The sequence below is a fragment of the Balaenoptera borealis genome, assembly GCF_965194805.1.
Source record: "Balaenoptera borealis genome assembly, chromosome: 20".
Taxonomy (NCBI): Eukaryota; Metazoa; Chordata; class Mammalia; order Artiodactyla; family Balaenopteridae; genus Balaenoptera; species Balaenoptera borealis.
The window spans coordinates 17,434,486-17,457,243 of NC_138879.1; the positions used below are offsets into that span (position 1 = coordinate 17,434,486).

A 22,758-nucleotide genomic window follows, 5' to 3' on the forward strand; every position below is an offset into this window, starting at 1 on the left:
CTCCTGTAGCTCACTCCAGGTCATCCTTTGCACTTTTTATCTATGGCTAGGATTTCTCTTGGTTTTGTGTCTCTTTACCACCCCTAATTTACTAATGCCCTTCTAGCAAATGCTTCCAGAGAGCCAAACAAACTCAGTCCCAGAAACCTGGGTGCTGCCTTCCTCCACGGGAACTGACTGAGGTGGGAAAAAACCAGGGGAACCCATGTGCCAGAGGTTCCGGAAGTTTCTTTCCCAGGGCTTGTGAGAAACCATGTCCCATAGGGATGTCTGTTCTCACCTTCCCTGGCACGCAGGACTCAGCTGCAGATGGAATCCAGGTTGAATAAACTTTTAGAGGCCAGCTATAGTTGCCAACTGCAACAGAAGAGCAGGGGAGGCTGGGACGTCTCCCCATGGGGGTCTGCACCTTGGCACTGAATGGAAAGGGATGTTAGCCCTGGGTCTGGAGCTGAACCTTGGGCCTTCAATGAGCAACTACCCCTGCCTTTTGTTTTTAAGTGAATCCTTGGCCAAAAGGGTCACGTGGAAATGAAAGGCACCCAGAGTTGATGAATAAGTAACTCAGGCCCTTTCTGCAGACAAGAGGGCACAGCCCCAGCTAGGGCAGAAGTCATGGATTCACAACCTGGCTCTGACCTCCCAGGCTACAGGACTTTTCAAGGCAGCTGCTGAGCCTGGAGCCCAGCCCCTCCCTGCTCTCTGACCCATAACGACATAGATCCAAATGTTCCTTCCTCTTTGAGGCTCCAGTCTGGTTCATGGCACAAGAAATCATTTGATGAAAAAATCGTGCTACTCATAAATGAATCCCCAGGCTACAGAACCTCTACCTGCCAGACCTGATGGGAGGGAAAATTCATGAGTCCCTGACATCTGCTCAGGGCTGGTCACGAAGACACCCTCTGCTGCTCCCTACCTGCTCCAAATAAAGTCCATGTCACAAGTCACCTGTAGCCACTCACATGCCTGCATCTCCAGAATCACCTTGGAACATGGGTGCCCCGTGCATCCCCTACTTGCCCAATGCCCACCCTCCCACCGTTGTGGTTACTTGAGACAGTTTGCAGGACCTTCCGCTACAAGGGTTTCCTCCCCACCACAGCCACAGAGGGCACAGACCAAGCGCAGATGGAACAGGTAAGTTTTATTTGGACTTTCAACTTGTTCAGAGAGCTCAGGGGCCCCACTCCCCTCTCCAGTCCCCCTTCCCCATTTCCCCTCCCTGGGGGAACACTCAAAGTACAAGGCCATGTGTCTCTGGAGTCCTCAGCCCCTGCCCTGCCCCACACACCCCCTCACTCCCCTGCACTGAGGAGGAGGGGAGGGGTGTGAGGAGGTGGGGGACCTGGAAGAGTTGGATCAGAATGGTACATGCACTGACAGTGGCGTCCACTGCCCGCACCGGGCTGGGACCCGGGAGAGGCTTGCAGTGAAGGGAGGCGGACTCATCGTGGGGCGGCAGGCTCTTGCCATAGCAAGCTCCACACCTCAGCCCTGGGGACCCCCTGGCCTCCTGCTTACCCGTCCTTCTGAGGGTTCGACTCTGAGGTAGATTTCACAGAGGGACTGTGGGTCGCTGGGGTGTGGGAAGGGGGTTAGCTCTTTTGAAGTTGATCTCCACAGCACCCTGGGCCCATCCTCAGGTTCTGGACTGGGAGGTGGGGCTGATGACACCCACCCAGCTAACAGAGGCTGAGTCACACCCGGGCTCCAGGGCACCTGTGGTGTGGGGCTTGAGTGGGGTCAGGGTGGAGGGAAGCATCTGCCTTAACAATCTGTGCCTTGGTGCTGGGGGCTCCAGGAGGAGGGCATGGGCCTGGGAGGCTGGCACAGATAGTTCCCTAGCCTGAGGGTCATGGCGCCTCAGGGCAGCCTCTTTAGGCTGGATGCTCCCAGTCCTCCAGGGTCCTCCCTCTTCTCTCCCACCCTCCCTATTCCCCAGGGAGGGCAGAGGGGGAGAACAGGGTTGGCCTGCAGGGAACGGCGAGTCCCGACCTGGCCGTGGGATGGAGGAACTGGCGTCAGTGTGCAGGGAAGGCTCTGAGACCCCACAGGGAGGCATTCCCTGGACAGAGCACAGCCTGAGAAAGACGGACATCTGGGGAGGTGCTAGGGGAGCTCCTGGAGTCTTCTGATACCCTCCCCTCCCCCAGGTCCAAGCACTAGACACCTTCTTGGATCCAACCGCTTGAAAACAGAAAGGCAGAGGGAGAGGCTGGCTGGGATATGCCCCTTCCCACCCCAGCCCTGATCCCCACCTCCCCAGCAGAAGCCAGGGAGCTGGGGAGAGCCCCAGCTGACCTCCCGGGAAAAGCCAGGGCTGAGTGGTGCCTGGACCAGGGAAGATGGCACACACGTTGACTCGGTAGCTAGTGGAGGTATCTGGGGGTCGCAAGGGGCAGGGGCCCCTTACGAGATTCATGCAGCATTCAAAGTGAGTGAGTGTTTGGGGGTGATGGGAGAAGGTGGAGAAACAGCCAGCGGGTGGGGGAGGCACCCTAGATCTTGCTGTTCTCCAGGTGAGAGTCAATGTGTTTGATGAGGGCATCATCGGGGTACCCAACAGGGAAACCCAGTTGGCAGAGGGGGCAGCTGCGGATATCAGAGCCCACTGTCTCCATCAGCAGCTGTGGGGAGAGAAGGGAGTCATTTATGGTCCACAACCCTCCATCATGGTCCCCACATCCCAGCCTGCCCTTTCCTGGGACCTGAGGCAGGGAGGGCTGCAGCATGCAGAAGGCATCTGGGCACCCCTTCTCCTGCATCACCCCCTTCCTCCCCCTCCGTGACCACCTTCTACCAGTTCAGCATCCACTGCCCCGACCCCGGGCATAGTGTCCCCAGGAGGTGTGAATGGGGAGGTGGGTATGCTCAGCCTCCCAGAGCATCTGCCGTAATAAGGGAAGCCAAGACCCAGACATGCCCTCAGAGTGACTAAGACACAGCTCTCAGATAACTCAAAGCAATGGATAATCCTAAACAATGTACAACCCAAAAATAATTTTCTGTCTGGCTCTGGAATATATTTTGGTCCTTTCAGGTGGCAAGGGTTGGCTCTGACGTCCAGGAAACTCATTATTTCGGTGAAACGATACAGCCGTGAGATAGGGTTGTCTTCTAGGACAGACAGGAAGGGGCAGGGGCTCTGAGGCCTGATGGACAGAACTGGATGAGCAGGCCTGTCCCTGTCCGGAACCAAGACCCATGGCATCCGCATAGCCTCCATCACCAAGTAATAGCAGATGTTTACTACTGAGCCAGGCACTGTGCAAGAGTGCTTTGGGCTCACTGCCTCCCTCTTAAGAACTCTCCAATGGAATTAGATAATAAATCATTGACCTCATTTTTGCAGATGAGAAAACTGAAGGCCAAGAAGATAAGTAACTTGCCGGAGGTCCCAAAGCTACTAAGTGGTGGAATCCAGAATCAAAGCCAGGACTGTCACTCTAAAGACCCGGGCCTTTAACCGTGAAACTGAACAAGTTTTAATGGTGCGGGGCCCCAATTCACACCAACAAAAGGCCACTGGAGAGAGAGGGGTTGCTGCGCCCCGGGGAAGGGGGAGGTATCAAAGGAAGGGAGCCCGCCCATCAATCAGGCGTGAAGAAAGGGGAGGGCCCCACCACCCCCCGCCGCCCGCCCCCCGCCGGGTCTGAGGCACGTGCGCACGTGCCCACTCACGTTGATGGACGGCCAGGACTGCGCGTGCTCGGCGTGGGTGTAGGCGGTGGCGGCGGGCGACTCCGGGATGGGGAAGCCCGCGCAGAACGAGGCGCAGCGGATGGCGCCAGCCTCCGGGCTGGGCGGGCTGGCGGGCACGGCCCACTCCTCCTCCTCCGACGGCTGCTTCTCGAAGCGCAGGCGGATGCCCTCGAAGGCGTGCCGTGGGCTGAGGGGCCGGCCGGGGACGTAGAGCTCGCTGCCATAGGCCCGCGGCTTGGGCAGCGTGGCCGCCTCGGCCTGCAGCCAGGGCGGGGAGGCGCCCGTGTAGCCCGCGCCCTCCGCCATCTCCGAGTAGCTGCGCCGGCCCTGGAAGCCGGCCTTCACGTGGTGGCTGGGCGGCTTGGCGTAGGCTCGCTCGGCCAGTGTCCTCTCCCCGGGCGGCGGGGGTGGTGGGGGCCGGGGCTGCGGGGCCGGGCAGGCGGGAGGCCCTGGGGAGCGGCACTGCGGGCTGGGGGACTGGCACGGCGGCGGCACCGGCGAGCGGCGCTGCGGGACGGGCGACGGGCAGGAGGGTGAGGCCGGCGAGCGGCGCTGCTGGGGCGAAGGGCAGGGGGGCCCGGGAGAGCGGCGCTGGGGGACAGGGGACTGGCACGGGGGGCAAGGGGGCGCCGCTCGGGCCGGCGGGGAGTGCGAGGGGCACTGGGGGGCCGGGGAGTGGCGCTGCGACAGCGGCGAGTGCCTCTGGCCTAGAAGAGAAGGGGGACAGCGGTGGGGAGAGAAGACGTCAGAACTGGGGAAACAGGGCCTTGCCGGCGACCAGTGCCCACCCACTCTCCTCCGAACGCGAGTGGAAAAGGCCTGGGCACGGGGAAAGAAGTGAAGGGTGGTCCCCGGACGCAGGACGGTGGCCACAGCTACCCCCTCCTTCCGGGTCCAGCTCCAGGCCTCCCCTGCCCCATCTCACCGCCACTCCGAGCCTGCTCCTGCAGCAACGTCCTCAAGATCCTCCCCTGCAGGGAACTCAGCTCCCGAAGCCGGCCCAGCTCCTCTGTCAGCTCCGTGTAAGCCAGCGCCAAATTCACCCTGAAGGACACCCAGTCACTCAGGTCAAGGCTTGACCCCAGCTTGCCCTGACCCTGAGGTCAGAGGGCAGGGAGTGGGGGAGAGGAGAAGGGAAATGGGTTTACTGCCACAGCTGTGGAGAAGAACTGCCTCTGCCCCAGCATCTGGCCCTCCCCTCCCCTCCCCGGCCCTGCTAGCCCCGCTGCAGAAATTCTCTTGGGCTTTAAGGGCCACCTCAAAGGGAACCTCTTCCAGGGAGCCCTCCCCCGACCCCGAACCTTACCCTGGGCTAGGGCAGTGGTTCCCAGACTATGGGCTGGGGATAGAGAGCTCAGTGATTTCAAGGGATCCCTGAAATTGTGTATTCACTGAGCATTGTCTGTGGCCTGAACACATCTCATACAGGTATGTGTGAATGTTTTTCTAATCTGTGCAGAAGCTGTGGTGACAAAACACAGATTCATCAAAAAGCTGCACTGAATTTATAGTAGGTTTTGTCCCTGTGAATTTCCTCAAAGAGCTCATGGTAATAGTTTAAGTGCATTCTGTGTATTGGGGGCAGGGGGTGCCTGAGGAGTCCTCACCTTTGAAAGATTAGGGACCACTGCTGCACAGCCTATGAAGAGCCCCATTCCATAAGTGAAGACATGGCCTTCTGGCTTGGCAGAGGTGCCAACTGATAAACTTGAACCCAAGTCTGCCTATTTCCAGGTCCACTGCTCTTGCTCCCACCTCAAAGCTGCCTCTGAGCTCGATTCAGCCTTGCAACTCCCAGGATCAGCAGGGAACCCTTTACATGGAGTTGTTGTGCACCGAACACCTCCAGGGGGCGGCACTCACATTAAGCACCTAACAAAAGTTGCCTGTTCTGGAACTTCACTGGGAGTTCCTCAAAGTTGGGGTCTATATCACTGTATTCGTATTCCCAGCATCTTGTCCAGGGTCTGGTACCCAGGAGCTGTTCAGTAAGTGAATATTGAATTGAGCCTCTCTATCCATTTTTCTCTCTTCCCTTTTTTTCCTCGCACTTCGTGCTCAGGCCTCCTGGTCACCCACCCTCATGGAGCTGGAACAGACTTAGCAAAGACTTCAACCACTTCCTTTTCTCTTCCTTTCTCTTTGGGTCCCTGTGACCCAGAATCACTGAAGGTTATCATTCTCAGCACTGCCCCCTCCGCTCTCTCCCACCCCAGCCTGCACACCTCCAAGGAGCCTGTCCTGATGTCACATGAGGCTCTGCCATGGCCTTGGGTCACTGCTTTCATCTCTGATCTGGGGTTGGACCCATCCTGGGAAGCAGGGGATTTTGTTTCCTCAGATCTTGCCCCCTCAATCCAGAAGGGACTCTGGAACTTTGTGGAAGTTGGAGCTGGAGGGAAGTGGCAGGCAGAGGCTTGGCCAGTCCAGAGGGATTTCCTCACAGGGGAGGGCCTCTTGCCCCAGTAGCTGAAGGGCCCTGGGCAGCAAGGAGAGGAGGGTGGAGGGAGTTCTCCAGACCCTGAGGGCCCTGTCCTCATCCCATGGTAATGGACGTGTGAGAGGATGTATGTGAATGGGAGGGAATGAAGGGAGGTGTGAGACCACTGTGGTGGGTGTGAGGAACAGGGTGAGAGTGTGTGTGTTTGTGTGTCTGACCCCGGAGAAAAGGAGGGGAAGTCGTGAGGTTAGGGCTTCAGAGGGCAGGAAAAGCCGAGGTGCAGAGGGTAGATGATGACTGAACTCCCTCGCTCTCCGCTCACTGGCGGGCTCTCTCGCGCTCTCTTCCTAATCCTGGGGCGGAGCTGGGTGGAAGGGGGAGCCCCTCCCCCAACAAAGCTATTTTTAACCCATTTGGACCAAAGCCAAATTCTTGCAAATAGGCTGGGATTCTGGGGGACAAGCCCACTTCTAAAGGTGGGAGAGTGCCCTCTACCCATCTGATGGTGGACACGGATGGACAGGAGCAGAGAGGAGGGAGTCCTTTTGGGAGCCCCTGCCAAGGTGCTGCAGCCTCTATCCCATCACATCTCAGCTGTCGTGTGTCCTGTGTTCCCCCACCCTCTTCTTCAGCGTGGGTCTGTGGGAAGAAATGGCATTGCCCTCATCAGACTGGGAGGCCAGTCTGTGTCCCACACTGGGGACTTCCCAGTGGAAGTCTCCCCTCTTCAAACTGAGGGAATCTGAGGGCAGGAGCTGCGTCTCCCCCGCTCAGACTGGGGGCTTTTGGAGGATCATGCTAGCCCCTCAGTGGTGGGGGCAGGAGGGAGCCCTGGGCAGGGCACTGATGGAACATCCCCTCTGACCGAGCAACCACAGTTTCTCTCCCTATCCGCCTTCACTGCTGTATCTCAGGTGACAGATACAGGTCGTCGCCTTCACACCCTGCCTCAGAGATCTCACCTGCCACACTCAGTTGCCAGGCCCCATCTCTCCCCTGCTTGCCTTCCTCCCCATGTCAGGAGCTACCCCAGTTTCCACCGCCCAGCTCCTGGCACCCTCCTCGCAGCAAAACAGGGCAGGAGGAAATGGAAGGGAGAAGGCCCTAGCCCAGAATGCCCAGCCCCTCTTCCAGCTCTGACCCTGTGTCCTCCTGGACCTCCAGGCAGCCAGCCCTTGCAACGACCTCTGAGACCCCGGGCAAGGTGGGGGGATCCGACCTCCTGATGCCCCATGGCCCTGTGGGACCTCCCCCTTCATCGGGCATCTCTTCGTCTCTTCCCACCTCAAGATGCGCAGGCCCAGGCTGCTAAATGCTCTAACGACCTGAATGACTCACATTAGAAAACACTGCCAATTCAGTGGAAAAAAATCTCAACTTCACAACACAACCAAGAGTCGCACACGTGCACCTGAATACACATTCTACTTCCTGGCTTCCTGGGCCACACCTGAGTGCTATTTTCCACCATCACGGCTTTGGGATGTTTGGGAAGGATGGGTCAGGTGAACGGCAGCAGACGGCTGCATTTGGGTGCTTCTTCGTTGCTTAAATTATGGGGGAAAATCCTGTCTGAGTCTCTCAGAACTTGGGAAGGACTCAGGGAGAAAAGAATCATAAATAGTCTGTATGAGCCCTTATGGGCCAGGCATTGTGCTAAGAATTTAATCTTCACAACAACTCTACAGTGTTACCACTCTTATTATCTCCATCTTACAGATGAGAAAACTGAAGCTTACAGAGGTTAAGTCACTTGACCAAAGCCATAAAGCCCAGTAATAGTGGAGTTGCTGGAATGGGAGCTCCCGTCTCCTGGACTCCAAAGTCAAGGCTATTGACCACTAAGCGATCTACTGCCTTCCAAAAGGATCAAGGAAGGGGGGAAAGGAGAGGTGGGAAGGCAGCAGAAGGGAAAGGTAAGGAGGAGGAGGAGGCTGGGGACCTGCAAAGTGGCCTGGGAGCCCTGAGCATCACCAGCCCTGCCCTGGGAGGGGAGAGGAAGGCGCTAGACACGTGTGGAAGTGGAAGGACAGAGTTTATATTAAGAGGCCGGGTCAAGGTCACAGAGCAGTGGTGGCACAGAGCAGCGATTCAAACAGGCTCTTGGCACCTCAGCCTGCTGAGCTGGCACCTTCGGAAGAGCCAGAGTGCAAATGGCAGCATTGGCAGGAAAGAGGGCTCCCACCACTGCAAACCTTTCCACCCTTTGTTGACTTATCCTTTCATTCATTCTTTCCACGAATAATTGAGGGAGCTCAAAAATTCATCTGGAAACAATCATCTTCACTGTTACTGACAAAGCAACTGAGATGAGTAAGGTTAGAGACCTAAGCGTCTGCCTCTATAAAAGGCCTCTTTCTGCCCCAAACCAGCTGGGAGACACGTGGGCTTCCGAGTGCAGTGTCTTCCCCAGGGAAGTTCACTGGGTGCCCTGTGCTGCGCTGGAGCCTCCGTGAGGATGCGGATTTGGATGCAGACACAGATGCGGCAGGGTTGAAATTCAGACCAGCACTGGGTCATGGGATTAGAACTAGGGATGGATGGGCTCAAGGTCAGGATTAAGGCTGGGGTCGGGGCCAGACTAGTTCATTTTCAGTCAGGATTGTACATGGAGCTGGGGGCAGGATGAGGGATAGGGTTACAGGGAGGGATGGGATCAGTATTAGGGTTAGGACTGGGGGAAGGATCAGAGCTGGTCATGTGGTCAGAATCCCTGGCTGACAGAATCAGCAGGAAAAGAGAAACCCGGCATCCCCACCCCCTCCATCCTTGCCCATAGCTGCCCCCTGCTGCCCCCAGCCACCTCACCCCCGCGGGGGAATTGAGGGACCCAACTTTCCACCACCCACAGGCACACCCAGCATTAGTCTTCCCACCCGGCCCGACCCTCAGGGAGGGGACCACAGGCACCGGGCCGTGGAGGGACTTGAGGTTGCGGGCCGGGGGAGGAGGAAGTCGCATGCAACAACCCAGCGCTCCACCACTTCCTTTCAGGCGCCTTGAGCCCCTCCGCTCTCCTCGGCCAGCTGTGACTTGCGGTCCACAGAGCCCGGCTCTTCATGGCAGCCCCTGCCATGCTTCCAGCTCAGCCAGATGTTCTCTGTGTCTAGAAAGCCTCCCTAGATACAACCAAACCGAGAGGCTCACAGCAGGGCTAGGAACCAGAGTCCCCATTTCGGTTTGGGGGGGGGGCCCACACATCCCAATTTGCCCAGGGCTGTCCTGGTTCGCAGGAGTCACCTGGCATAATTATTAATAGGGCCCCCTTTCACTTTTAAAAATGATCGCGTTTAGTCAACAAATCATCTGGCTGCCCCTCATATAAGGGCCTCCTACTTGGATAAGAATGTGAACCAGAAAAACACCACAGAGGTACTGTCACCCCATCTGCTCAGGACCTGTTTGGAATTTGCACTTAACTTCTCTGATTACTTCTTTGTAACCTTGGTTTGCTCAGCTGTAAAAGGGGACAATACTGTCACACATTTTTTGGTGAGAATCAAATGGGATTTTGTAGGTAAACTGCCTCGCACAGTGTCTGCTGTGGATGAAGACTCAGGGAGGTGCCTAGGAGACGGGTGGAGAAAGGGGGAAACCAGTTTTGATCCTTTTCTGGAGATACCAGCTCAGTGAGTTTGGTTTGAATGAGGGGAGGACGTGGAGTTCCCCATCGAGGGAGAGAGCGTGGGTAAGAGCTGCTCTCTGCCTCCCTGGCAGGGAAAGGGTCAGAAACAGTTCAAAGCCCACCAGCCCCTCAGACCACAATTAGGTGGGCGTGGTGGGCCCCAACTTCAGAACCCCTCCCCACCCTTGGGCAGCCCCGAGGCTGCAAGTGCTCAGGGCTTAATTCCTGTGGGCCGGGTACCCAGGCTGAAGGAAATTTGAAAGAAAGGAAGTAGGGAGGGTGAGAAGCGTGAAGGGGGAGGCCCTGGGCCCGCTGGTTCTGGGGCATGAGACTAAGCTCAGGGTACACGGGGGTCTCCGACTTCCGTCCTGACCCCCCCCCCCCACTCTGCCCTTGACCTCTGTGCAGAGTTTCCATCCTCTCTCTCCGAGTTCACACTTCTCCCCCACCACTAACCGCAGCCCACGCAGAGGCTTGTGGGTGGAGAGAGGGGTGGGGGGTGGGCGGAAAAGCACCCAGGCTGCAACACTGAGCCCCCCACGTTGGGGAGAAAGGCCTCTAGTCCCCCCCTCATCACTCACACCGAATCCCCATCTTCTTACAGGGTGCTCCCCTCTTGGATGAACCCCCTCCCTCACTGGCCCTCATTCCCCTCACTGAGCTCCCTCAAGGAGCCCCCTCTCCACAATCTCCCTTCCACCCTCAGCGCTGGCCACGCCCTCAGGAAGGCCACACTCGGGACCTGTGACCCCGAGTGGGGCCCAGAGGGAAGGAGGCCATGGGTTCTGCACCTCTCACTTGGCTGGGACCCTCCTGGGGTCCTCAGCTCCCTGCGCATCCTCAGGAGCCGGTGGTCTCCACTCCCACCTCCTCCTTCATTATTGCCTTTGGCCCCCGAGTCACCCTCAGCGGCTCTTCCTCTGGGGCAATTTGTCCCCCTGGGCACCAACCACCAGATGCTGGGCGGACCAAACAGCAGGGAAATCTTGACCAGAGGTCAGACCTGGAGGGTGGCAGTCTGGTCTGGGCGCCCATTTTCGGAGGAACATTGATGACCTGGACTTGTGAGCCAGGGGCCGGGATGGGAGGGGCTGGAAGCCTTGGGGCTGGGACTGCCTCCCAGGACTGCCCCCTCAGCACCTGGGGGGCTCACTGCGGGGAATTAACAGAGGCAGTGGCAGTACGAGGGAGGGCGTGTGAACAGCCAGGACTCCCACGGTGAAACTGGCCACCTGGAGGCATCCACACTGAGACGGGGGAGCACCTCTCGGGGGTACACTGGGTTCCCACGGAGGACTCGGCTGGACTCAGGAACCTCTGTGGCTCCCTCTTGAGCCTTCACACCTCCATCTGGATAATCCACCCCTGCAATCCTCTCCTAGGAAGGTCCACATGTAAAATTCCCACTAGCCTGGAGGGTTAGGCAGAAGTAGAAGGAAAAGGAGGGGCTGGTGGGGGAAAAGGAGCTGAGAGCAGGTGACTGAGGCCTCCTCAGGTGGGAGGACGGGGAGGGAGCACTCGGGAAGCGGCTTATTACCAAAAGGAGCTGAGTTTATAAGAAAATAAAACTACCGGGGGAGTGAGGACTTCCTCTGAGAATTAACTCTTGCCAAGCTGAGGCTGTCCAGAGATGCTTGGCCTGAAAGGAAGTGTGAAGCTGGGCAGGCAGGGCCCAGCCGGCTCCAGGGGTAGACATCCAGGAGGCCCTGAGGCAGAGCCCAAGCCGTAGAGACCGAGGGGAGGAGCTGGAGGTCACCTCTGGTAGGACCAGCCCTGGAGCAGAGCCCAGCTCCCTCTGGCCAAAGGGACAGGGTCGGGGGTGGGGGGGATGCCTTGGGATGCGAAGGAAAAGTGGCTGGCCGGGCCAGAATTAGTGGCATAGACGATATATGACCTCCAAAAGCATCTGCGGGAGGGGTTCTCTTCTACTCACTCGCTCACGTGGCCCCTCGGGACCCACCGCCCCCTTCTCTGCCTCCCCCACATCACCTTCTGCCACTTCTCCCAGCAACGACGGACCTCTGAGCCCATGAGGGAAACCTGGGGCCAGACAGGTGAAGTGGGCAAAGCTAAGCCACTCGGCATCCCAGGAGGGGTCCCTGAGATTCGAAACCTGGCTGTTCGGACTCCAGCCAAAATAAATCCTCTCTCTGGGTTCAACCAATTGAGGGAGGCTTCACTGCTGGTCTTCTAAGAGGGAGTTGGATTCAGTGAGCCATAAAGGGCCCCACGGTGTGACTTTAGGGGCAAGCTAGGATTCTAGAACATGTGCGTATGTGTGTGTGTGTGTATGTGTGTGTGTGTGTGTATGTGTGTGTGTGTGTGTATGCGCTTTCCGGGTCTGGGCACACGGGCTAGGATGGACCCTGAGCCCCAGCCACAAGCTAGGGTGGACCCTCTCTGCAGAGGCCCCTAACAGCTGAGGGGTCCCGCCCATCAGTCCCACACACTGGGTTCTCACTCCCCAGCTACCACAGCCCCACCCAGGCCCTCACCCCAGGGTGGAGAGGGAGGTGAGAGGTACCCCCAACCAGCCAGAAGCCGGGAGGAAGGTGAGGGGGGAGCCTGCTGGGAGGAGGACCGGGGGTCCTGGAGCTGGGTGTGTGGTGTGGTGGAGGGTTAGCTCCTGCCCTCGCTGGGCCTCAGCCTTCCCCTCTGATGAAGGTAGGGAGTCTGTGCCACACGTCTCATCTTGGGGGAGAAGGCTTAGGCGGAAGGAGGTTTGTGCTCTATTTCTCAGAAAGTGGGAGAGGATGAGTTCCGGTGCGGATGTGAAAGGCACCAGGCTCACTGCTGCCAGGCTGCGCTCACCCTCTCCCTGGCTGCCCAATGCCTCCCCGGAGGCCCCGCTACTAGGCTCCCACTGACATAGCTCCCTCCCCACCTACTGCTGCCACTCTTTAATGGCAGGATCCCCAAGGAACACCCCAGCATAATACGTTCTAATTCCCTGCATGCTGCCGTATGAACTCAAGGAAGTCCATCCTCTCCTAAGCCTCAGCTTTCTCTCTCCTGAGATAGGAGACGAGGCACCACAAATCCTAAAAGAGACCATCTCCTTCCTCCTTGTCAGGGAGGAGAGGGTTAACCCAAGTGGCTGGGCCTTGTTACTGGGATAGAAAATGGGCCCCAGAGAGGCCCCAAAACTCACCAGGGGACACTGAACATAGCAGCAAAGCTGCTGAGGAAGTCTCTCTCAACACCTGACACCTCGAAAAGACACAGGCCTGGGTGCCAGAGGAAAGCATAGGGAACCTCCCAGAACCTGAGCACCTCCAGAAGCTCGCCTCCTTCCTGTGAACGGCGCAGAGCCACACAAGCAACCCAAACCTCACAGCCCTGACAGCGTGGAAGAGAGGTCCCCCAAACAATGTGGAGGGGGAGGAGAGAACCAAAGGGGGAACCTGGGAAATGCCATCCCCGGGGGTGCAGAGGTTAAGAGGAAGAGGATTACAGAGTGACTTACTGATCATCCCCAACTCTTTTCACCCATGCCATGTCGCGCTCTGACTGGTTGGAGGCCAGATCCTAAGGGAAAGATGGAGCAGTCAGACCCCAACCTCACCTTGCCTAAACTTCCCTTCTTTACCATTCCCAGGGCTGGTCGGTACTCAGTGAGGAAGTCCCAGATCTCTAAAGTTGTTTTCAGCAGCCCCCAGACCTTCAAGGAGCTCTGCAGGTGCCAGAGCAGGGACCCCGGGTCAGCGCCCCCCCCTTTTTACCTGGGCCCGGGTCTCCTGCAGCTGCTTCAGCTCCCCCTGCAGCCGCTCACACTCGGCCTGGAGCTGCTCCTCCCGAAGCTGAGCCCCCCGGGCCTCTCCCTGGGCAGCCTCCAGAGCCTCTTCTAGCTGCCGCCGCTCCAGCTCACTCATACTCGGCGTGGGGCCTGGCCAGCCTGCCGGTAGAGGAAGGGACAATGTCAGGCTGGAACCAGCTGCGGGACACTCTCCACCCACTCCCAGATCAATACAAAGTGAAACAGGTGAGAACTGCAGCAGGAAGGATCCAAGAGAGACATCCAGAGGGTAGATATCCCAGGATGAGAGAGAGACCTCTACTGAGGGCAGACGGGAACGATGGGCTGAGCTGCTTTCTCTAATCTTTCTGGAGGCCAGGGGAGAAATAAGACGGGCTGTGGAGGGGTGTCCCCAGCCAGACTCAAGTCTGCAAGCATCCTCGGGGGCCTCTCCTAATCACAGCGGAAGACAGGCGGAGGGGACTCTGGGTGGGGCCGCCCTCTGCTGGCACATACAGGAATTGCATGGGAGAGCCTGGGAATAAAGGAGTTAAAGGGGGGGGATGTCAGTGGGAGAAACTGGGGTAATAGTTGATGAGGTGAGGGGACAATTGGTAAGGAGGGATGAGGTGATTATGGGAGAAGTTTAAGACATTGTAACGGGTTGTTGACTATCAATCTGAAACACCGGAGGTGCCCAATGGTGTTGAAATGGGGGGCTGGCTTGGGAACTTCAGAGTATGGAAATCAGGGGTGGCTGAGATCTCACCGTGACTCAAGCCAGATCCGCCTCTCAGTGCCAAGTAGTGCAGGTCCAGATCAGCACAGGGCGGGGCAGGGGCAGTGGGGGGGCTCAGGCTGGGGAAGGCTGCATCCCGGAGGCCTTGTTGCTGCCGCAGCTGCTGCTCCAAACCACAGATCTGCCGCAGGTGGGTCTCCACCAGGGCCCGCTATGGGGGGGAGACAAAGGGGTGAGGGTCTGCATCAGGTCAGGGCACCCCTGTGGGCCGCCCAAACCCAGAACTTCTCCATGTCTGGGTATCCATCACCCCGCTAAACTGAGCAGAGACCCCAGGTCACATATCCCAACTCCACTCTCCAAGTGGCCATGAGTCTCCTCTCCCAGCAACTGCAATGCAGATGTTTCTGGCTACTGCCCCTTGCAAGGTCAGAGTTAATGCCTCTTCCTTGTCACTAACACGCAGAGACACTTATAAGAACACTCAGCCCCCTGTCCAGACACCACCACCCCCTCAGGAGCATAATAACTTCCATTTGCATATGTGACTTAACCACTCTGGGCTTCACCTACCTCATCTATAACATGGGGCTAACCACACCTACCTCTTAGGTAAGTTTGTTACGAGGATTAGAATGAGTAAATATATCTAAAGAGATAAGAATGATGCCTGGCACACAGTTAAGTGCCATGTAAGTGTTTATGATTGTTAAGTCAAAGCATTTTTTACACGAATGCCCAATAGCTCAGCAAGGTTGTTATTATTTGCCCCACTTTTCAGAGGCAGGACAGAGGCTAAGTGACTTGGCCCAGCTCACAGCTAGGAGTCGGCAAGAGACCATGCCTCCTGATTCTGACACCTGCCCACCTGCTCACATGCATGGCCATACCCTGACTCAGAATCACACACAGGCCAAGGCCCATCCCAGCAGCCACGAACACTTTCAGTCACCTCTGCCCTCACCCACACAGCCTTCCAGCTCAGTGCTATAAGCGCAGGGTCAACGCAGCGTGAGCACCAAACATACACACAGATTCACAGTGTTCTACAGGGCTACTCACATAGTCACCTCCTGTCACTGCATGGCCAGGATGTACACAGAGTCACTCACAACCTGTATGATACACACAACCCCACTCACCAGGCCAAACGGGCACTCACTCACGGACAGACACGAACACGGTGGGGTGCATTCCACAAGCACACAGCCAAGGTCACACCCTCAAGCACCCGGGCTCCCTGGACCTCACCATCTCCCCCAGCTCCGTCTCCAGGTCACTCTTCTCCACGCAGAGCTTCTCGTAAGCCTGGATCATCTCCCCGAGCTGTTCTTCCTGCTCCTTATTCTTCTGCAACTGGATGGGGCCCGGAGGGGGTGGAGCGCAGCCAGAGTCAGGCCCATCTTGACTTGGGGGCAGAGCAGCACCCTGTGCCTCCCACCCCCACTCCCAGCACCCAGTGGAGGGGTAGGAGGAGCTGCAGCTGGTTCTAGGGAGGACCATGGCCATCTCTGATCAAGGAGATGGAAGGTCAGAGGCTGGGGAGGTTATCAGAAATGGACTGGAGCAAAGAGCTCAGGGAGGGCTCACCTCGTGCTGGAACTGGTTGAGCCGTTGCTGCAGGCTGACTTTCTCCACCTCCAGCAGGGAGCCATCCTTGATTTCATACAAAGAGAAGCCGTGCTCCTCTCCAAAGTCATTGATCAGTGGGTACTGCGGGTGGGGCAGGCCCTCAGAACAGCTTCAGCCTTGCTGTGTCCCCATCCCACAACCTGCGTCAGAATCCTCGCCTCTCCCTCCCCACTCCAGTGGGATCTGTACATCCTGATTCCCATGGCCCTGTAGGCATCTCCCACCAACCAGATCTTTTTTAGATCCAAGGTCCAGCACTCCAAAGCGGATCCCTCCTGATCCTTTCCTGATTGGTGCTGGGGTCTCCAGAGTTCCCATCCGTCCAGAGCAGCCACATCCCTCGTGAGGGATTCTCAAGTTCCCAAGAGTCTGTACCCTGACCCCTCTTTTGGATCCCTGGAATCTCTGCCAGACCCCCAGTTCCTGCCACCCAGCAGCCCCCTCCCCTGTCACACACACAGCCAGACCCCCGTCATCTCCAGGTTCTGACCTTAATCTCGTAGACTTTGAGGCGGCGGCGGAGGGTGGCATTCTCCCTCTCCAGGCCCCCCAGCCGCTCTTTGATGTCTCCGTAGGCCGTGATCAGGGCAAAGTGGGAGGCGGAGCACATGTCCCCACCCAGCGAGGGGTCTCCAGGGGCATCCAGCCACACCTCACTGGGCCCCAGGGCATCCTGGGTCAGGATGCTGATGTCATCCTCAAACATGGACTCCATGGCAAGGGCCTGGGCCACAGCCCGCCCTGGGCCTCCTGGGAGAGCAGGAGCAACGAGCAACGGTGGAGAGGGTGGCCCAGAGCTTGTCCCTAATACCCCTTGTCCTGGCCTGAGGAGCTCTGCGGCCAGCTGAGATGCAGCCTGGTGCTGCCCCTGTGTCTCACAGCCCTCTCCCAGACCCATCTTCTCTTCTCTGCTGCCTTTGGGGGAAGGAGCTGGGACCAGACGGAGGTGGGGGGGCGGGGAGCAGTGACAAATAGGGACAAGTAAGCGAGGCCAGCAGCAGGGAAGGGCTCCTTCCGGAACCCAGGGAGAACTGTGGCCAGGAGAGGGCTGCCTTCCCAGCACACGGGGCCCAGATGGGGCCTGCCTTGACTCACTCCTCAGCCCCTTCTCCACCCCAGGTCTCACTTCCCCAAATACCTCTCTTCCAAGCTCCTCATGCCAGGCCTCTGGCACCCCTGGCTCCTCCCTAAGGAAGGCCCAGTGCTTCTGGGAGTGTCAGCCCCACCACTGTCACAACATCCTCTGCTGGGCCCCCGCCCAACTCCCTGGCTTCCTCCTCTAGGATCCCAGAGTTCAGGAAAAGGAAGTGCTTCCCCCACTCACACCGGCAGCTGTGGCAACCCTCCAGGCCCTCCTCACCCCTGACTTGGGACCCACAGGAGGTCATCGGCTGAGTGTCTGAGGGTACACAGAGGGGAAGGGGGCTCTGGGAGAGGGCCCGGCGCAGGTGGAGAGGGCTGACAGAGAATTCCGAAGCCCGGCCTGTGTGCCTGCACACAGGGAAATGGGGAGCCCTGAGAGGGGGCAGGAATGACTCAGGGCTCCCGAAAGAGTAGGCGAGGGGGTGCGTGTGTACTTTTCCTGGCCCTGTTTATGAATGTGTGTCTGTGGTTGGCATGTGTGGGGGGAATGTGTGTGTCTGTGAATGAGTGTAGGTGTGTCACAGTCAATGAGTGCTTTAGCGGGGCTGCGGGCGGGCGGTGGGGGGGGGTCGGAGGGAGTGGGGAAGTGGCCAGGAGGCCGTGTGTGTTTGTGTGCGCGTGTGTGCACGCGTGCGTGAGCGTGTGTGAAGGGTGGGCAAGTTCGGGGCCGTGTGTCACGTGAGGCACTATGGGAATGTCCGAGGTGTGTGCGCGCGCCCCAGAGCGTGTGTGCGCGTAGGAGAGGGGGCTCCCGAGGTGTGAGTTGAAGCAGTGGGGTCCGCGACCTCCCAAAATCGGGCAGCAGGAGCCTGGGGTGGAGAGGGCCCAGGCCCAGGCCCCAACACTGCCCCGCCTTAAGTGCCAGGGAAACGCGTGTGACCGGGTCTGAGTAAGGAGTGTGTGCGCGTATTTGTACGGCTGGCCCCACCTTTAACCCTCTCCTCCCCAGGCCCATCCCCTCTCCCCCAACTCCGCTCGTCCGCGCTCACCACACCCGCCCAGACCCCCGGCTGGCCGGCCACCTCGGGCCCAACCCCACTAGCCGGGGCTCTGGCCCCTTAGCGGCCGCGACCAGTGTTTGCTTCCGCTGCATACCCCCCTCGGCCCAGCGACCCCGCGCGAGAGCGACAGCAGGCGGATGGGGAGGGGGTGCCTCCTCGGCCCCGGGCCCCTTCTGCGGTCCCTTTAAGAGCCGCCCTTTAAACCCCTTTAGCTCGGCGGACAGAAACTGTCGCCCCTCCCCTCTCAGGGGCCGAGACCAGGCAGCCCCCTCCCCCACTGCCGGCCCAGCCCCGGGGCCCCAGTCCGGCGTCGCCGGGCCAGGGAAGGGGCTCCGGAGGCGGTGCGGCCTGAGGAGCGGCGGAGGAGGGGGAAAGGGGGAATGCGGGCTGCCGACGCCGGACCCTTCCCCTCTCCGCCACCCTGGGCCAGCTGCGGGCCAACCTCCCGCCCCCTCCTCCGGTCCACCCCGCGACCCAGGGGCCGGCCCTGGACGCCGTTCCCCTCCCCCCGCCCAGCCCAGCCGGGACTCACAGCTGCTGCCGGTTCCTGCTGGTAATCGCAGCTTACCCCCTCCGCCTGCTCCCTCCCCAGACGGGCACCGGTGCCCCCACCCCCCTGGCACCGCGCTCTGCTCTCGCCCTGTCGCCGCCGGGTCTCTCCCCACCCCCCACCCCTCCCCCCAACCCCCCTCCCTCGCTCCCGCCCCGCTCCTCCTCCTCCGCCGCCGCCGCCGCCGCCGCCGCCGCCTCCTCCTCCTCCTCCTCCTCCTCCTCCTCCTCCTCCCCGGCTGCTCCGGGTTTCTCCGGCTGGGAAGGCGCCCCGGACCCGGCCGCGGCCACCACCACGTGGCGAGGGGCGGCCGGCCCGGCGTGCGGCCCCGCCTGGCAGCGCGCCCGGCGCCCACCAGCTCCCTGCCGCGCGGCCCACGCTACGCGCCCCCTCCCCGCCGCCTCCCAACGCAGTGTGGCGTGGCGGCGTGTGTGGGGGAGTCTGCGGACAGCGCCGGGGCTCGGGTGGTGCTTTGGAATTTGCTTTGGGGCTGTATGTTTTGGGGAAAGTGAGGTTCTTTATTTGGATTGTTTTGGTCTTTGATCTTTTGAGAAGGAAATATTAGACCTACTCTTCATAGCTCTTGGGAGAGGGGGCATTGCACTGATAATGAATACAATCACCTTAGGGTCCAGTCGGAGAGATGAGAGTTAAATCAGTAACTTCTTTGGAAGTGAGAGTGAGCTAAGAAGATCAAAGTTCATTAGGAAGGGGGACAGCTTTCCTCTCCCACACACAATCCCCTCCCCCCAACACACAGACGCACCCACAGGCCAGCGAAATGAACAAACAACAGATTTCACCCTTCCACAAAGATTATTTGAGCACCTGCCAAACTGCTGGGCAGGAGTCACAAGTTTTTGCCACTTTCCCACTGTGTGACCTTGGGCAAGTTACTTAACATCTCTGAAATAAATTGGAATTAATTCCTGACCTGGGCAACCGTGGGAGAGGAATGGGGATCAGAACTAAAGGTGCTCTGTGAATCCTCAGGGGGGTGTTAATAAGTCATTTTGGTTATTCCCTGATGGATTAAAAAACCATGGGCAGAGGCACGGTCAGCCTGGATGCAGGTAGGGAATGATCAAGGGAAACTCTGGAGGACTCTGGCTAATCCCTAACAAGCCAACCCTGGAAAGAGAGTATAGGCTAAGGAGGGGGCTTTTGGTAGGCTCAGAATTTAGCTTGAAGCCTCCCATCTGGAGAGAGGGTTCAGGCTGCTGGGAACCTGAGCCTATCTTTTTGGCTTCTGGAGGAGGTGGGTGTTGAATCTGGAAGGGGCAGGAGAAAAGGTTTCTTGCTTGCTGTGAGCTTTGAGAAGCAGCAGCAGCAGCTCCCATTTTGTCCCACTGTAGGGAGAAGATTGGGCTGGAGGGTGAGCTCCTCCTCCTAGGAGAGCCAGCAGGGGCTGTGTACTCTTTATTTTCAAAGAAGGATTCTCACTGGCTCCCTTCCTCCTCCTCCTCCTGCTGGGTTCCCTTCCAGTTGCTCCTGCTAGCCTTTTACAGTCCAGAACACTAGCTTTCTCTGAGCCATGTGGGACAACCCACCTGCCCTTTAGATATAAAGGCTACCCACAGGTGTCATCTCCCTTAAGGCTGCACAGGTTCTCTTCTAAAACTTAGAAGACCAGGCAAAAGATTGGAGGCTGGGCTTAAAGGCAGTGGGGTTGTCTCTGAGGCCTCAATGAGTGTGGATTTTGGCCATCAACTGGCCTGAAACTGACTGGCAAGCCTTCCCTCACTGAAAAGGGTAATGGGTCCAGGTACCGTCTAAGCACACACTCTACAGGATGAGTTGTCAGGTCCTGATGCTGCTGGGCTGCTCAGGGTACAGGCCTGAGTCACCCAGCCGGGCAGAGCCCAGTGGTTTATCTGGGATTCTAAGCAGTTGGTAGCAAAAGCCCAACAGAGATTACGCCTGGTTCAGGTGCCCCAAAATACCTCCCTGGAATCTAGACCTGATCTCATTGCATTCTCCCTGTTTCTGGTTCTGTTGCTCATATTGGACAGACAGTTGTGAGAACAGAAACTGTATCCCATCTGTCTTCATAGCCCCAGGTGCCCAGATAGTATCTGCTCACTATACACTTACTTATTCAACAAAGATTTCTTGAACACCTATTATGTGCTGGATGCTGAGAATACAGTGATGAGCATGTCTCTGAAGGACAAACATGTATCTCCTGCCCTCTTGGAGCTTATATTCTAGTAGAGGATTTAGACAAAAAAAGAAAGAGATTAATAAATGAAACGATTATGAATTGTGATTAAAAAGTAAAAAGACACAAGGGGCAACAATAGGGAAGAATCGGAGGGGGGTATCTGCTTTAGATAAAGTAGAGAAGTTCTCCCTGATGAGGTAATGTTTAAGCTAAATCTTAAAGGGTAGGAAGGAGTGTTCCTGGTTGAATGAATAAGTGAATGAAGTTGTGTAACTTTGGATGAGTTACTCTCACCTCTGTAGGCCTGTTTCTTCATCTGAGAAAACTGGAGATTGGTCTGAATTCCTTCTAAGAACCCATGATATTATCAGGGCTCATCATGATAGAGACAGAAAAAGGTAAAACCCAGGGTCCTGGTGAAAGGGGAAGGGTGGTAGAGGGAAGTGAGAGGAGAAGAGGGAATGTGGTGGGCAGCTGGTCAGGCTCGAGTTGTGCGACATTTGTAAATGGCATTCACAGGTGCTGTGAGAGGACCTGCCTCCAGGTGTTACTGGTAGGAGAGACAGTGCAGAAGCAGGAACCAGGTCACCCCTGCATGTTTCCTCCTTGGAAACCATCAGGGGGAGACTGTTTCCCACTCCCAGGACCCTTGCTTTGGAGAAACACTTTAACCTTCCTGTCCCATTCTTGCCTGAAAAGAGTAGGAGGAGGTGGCGTTAGCAGCTGGCAAAAAATTGAATCAAAATAAAACGCAGATGACTCAAATAGAATCAGGCAGGCAGAAAAATTGATTAGACACACGTGACAATGCAGGATCCGGTTGCCACCTTAGCCCTTCAGTTCTAGATCCTAGAAAATTAGGGTTTGCTGCGGAACCATCCTGGGATTCCAACTGTAGCTGCTAGCCTTCCATCAAATCAGAGGTTTGGGCAGTGGTGGAAAGTCTCATTCCTTCCCCAGATCCTCCAATTCCTGTGGAGGTAATGCACATCCTCCAATCAAATTTGCGAGGTTTGGGTGGAAAGTTTATAACTATTTGTGCTTCATATTCTCCACGACTATGTTCATTTCTGCTCTCTCCCAAACAACTAAAAATTAGTCTACAGGCATACCTTGTTTTATTGTGCTTCGCTTTATTACACTTCTCAGATACTGCGTTTTTTACAAATGGAAATTTTGTGGCAACCCTACATTGTGCAAGTCTATTGGGACCATTTTTCCAACAGCATTATTATTATTATTTTTAATATTTATTTATTTGGCTGCTCCGGGTCTTAGTTGTGGCACGTGGAATCTTTAGTTGTGGCATGCGAACTCTTAGTTGCAGCATGTGGGATCTAGTTGCCTGACCAGGGATCGAATCTGGGCCCCCTGCATTGGGAGTGCAGAGTCTTAACCACTGGACCACGAGGGAAGTCCCCCAACAGCATTATTTTTAAATTAAGGTACGTACATTGTTTTTTTACACATACTGCTTTTGCACACTTAATAGACTATAGTAAATATACCTTTTTTTTTTTTTTTTAATTTGGCCACGCCACGAGGCATGTAGGATCTTAGTTCCCTGACCAGAGGTTGAACCTGCGGCCCCTGCATTGGAAGCGTGGAGTCTTAACCACTGGACTGCCAGGGAAGTCCCTAAATATAACTTTTCTATGCACAGGGGAAACCAAAAAACTGGCATGACTCACTTTATCGAGATATTCACTTTATTGCGGTGGTCTGGAACAGAACCTGCAGTATCTCTGAGGTATGCCTGTATTGAATTTTTTTTTTAATTATTTATTTTTGGCTGTGTTGGGTCTTCATTGCTGTGTGCAGGCTTTCTCTAGTTGCGTGAGCAGGGGGCTCTTTGTTGCAGTGCGCGGGCTTCTTATTGCAGTGGCTTCTCTTGCTGTGGAGCACGGGCTCTAGTCGCGTGGGCTTCAGTAGTTGTGGCACACGGGTTCTAGAGCGCAGGCCCAGTAGTTGTGGCGCACAGGCTTAGTTGCTCCGAGGCATGTGGGATCTTCCCGGGTCAGAG

The 22,758-nt window shown here is 57.2% G+C and overlaps 1 protein-coding gene across 4 annotated transcripts; it reads right to left on the minus strand.

Annotated features, from left to right (window-relative positions):
- Positions 1 to 1,132: 1,132 nt before the first annotated feature.
- TBKBP1 (TBK1 binding protein 1) lies at positions 1,133 to 18,676 on the minus strand. Of its 4 annotated transcripts, none has more exons than XM_082372518.1 (10): positions 18,554 to 18,676; positions 16,368 to 16,627; positions 15,836 to 15,958; positions 15,497 to 15,601; positions 14,276 to 14,456; positions 13,493 to 13,665; positions 13,237 to 13,298; positions 4,631 to 4,749; positions 3,685 to 4,412; positions 1,133 to 2,630 (listed from the first exon to the last, which is right to left on the minus strand). In XM_082372518.1, exons 2-10 carry the CDS (start codon positions 16,590 to 16,592, stop codon positions 2,502 to 2,504), a joined length of 1,845 nt encoding a protein of 614 aa, XP_082228644.1. In that variant the 5' UTR covers positions 16,593 to 16,627; positions 18,554 to 18,676; the 3' UTR covers positions 1,133 to 2,501. The 4 variants fall into 4 exon arrangements, with proteins under 4 accessions (XP_082228644.1, XP_082228645.1, XP_082228643.1 ...); XM_082372519.1 differs by lacking the exon at positions 18,554 to 18,676 and adding an exon at positions 17,016 to 18,489; XM_082372517.1 differs by lacking the exon at positions 18,554 to 18,676 and having other exon boundaries at positions 15,836 to 15,901; positions 16,368 to 18,491.
- Positions 18,677 to 22,758: the final 4,082 nt, after the last annotated feature.

Excerpts from the sequence above, each read along its gene's own strand:
- TBKBP1 (XM_082372517.1), bottom strand. The coding sequence starts at position 16,775 with ATGGGTCTGGGAGAGGGCTGTGAGACACAGGGGCAGCACCAGGCTGCA. Across the intron at positions 14,457-15,496 it reads AGACGGAGCTGGGGGAGATG|CGGGCCCTGGTGGAGACCCA; the intron begins GTGAGGTCCAGG and ends TCCCCCCCATAG. Across the intron at positions 13,299-13,492 it reads TGCAGGAGACCCGGGCCCAG|GATCTGGCCTCCAACCAGTC; the intron begins GTAAAAAGGGGG and ends TCTTTCCCTTAG.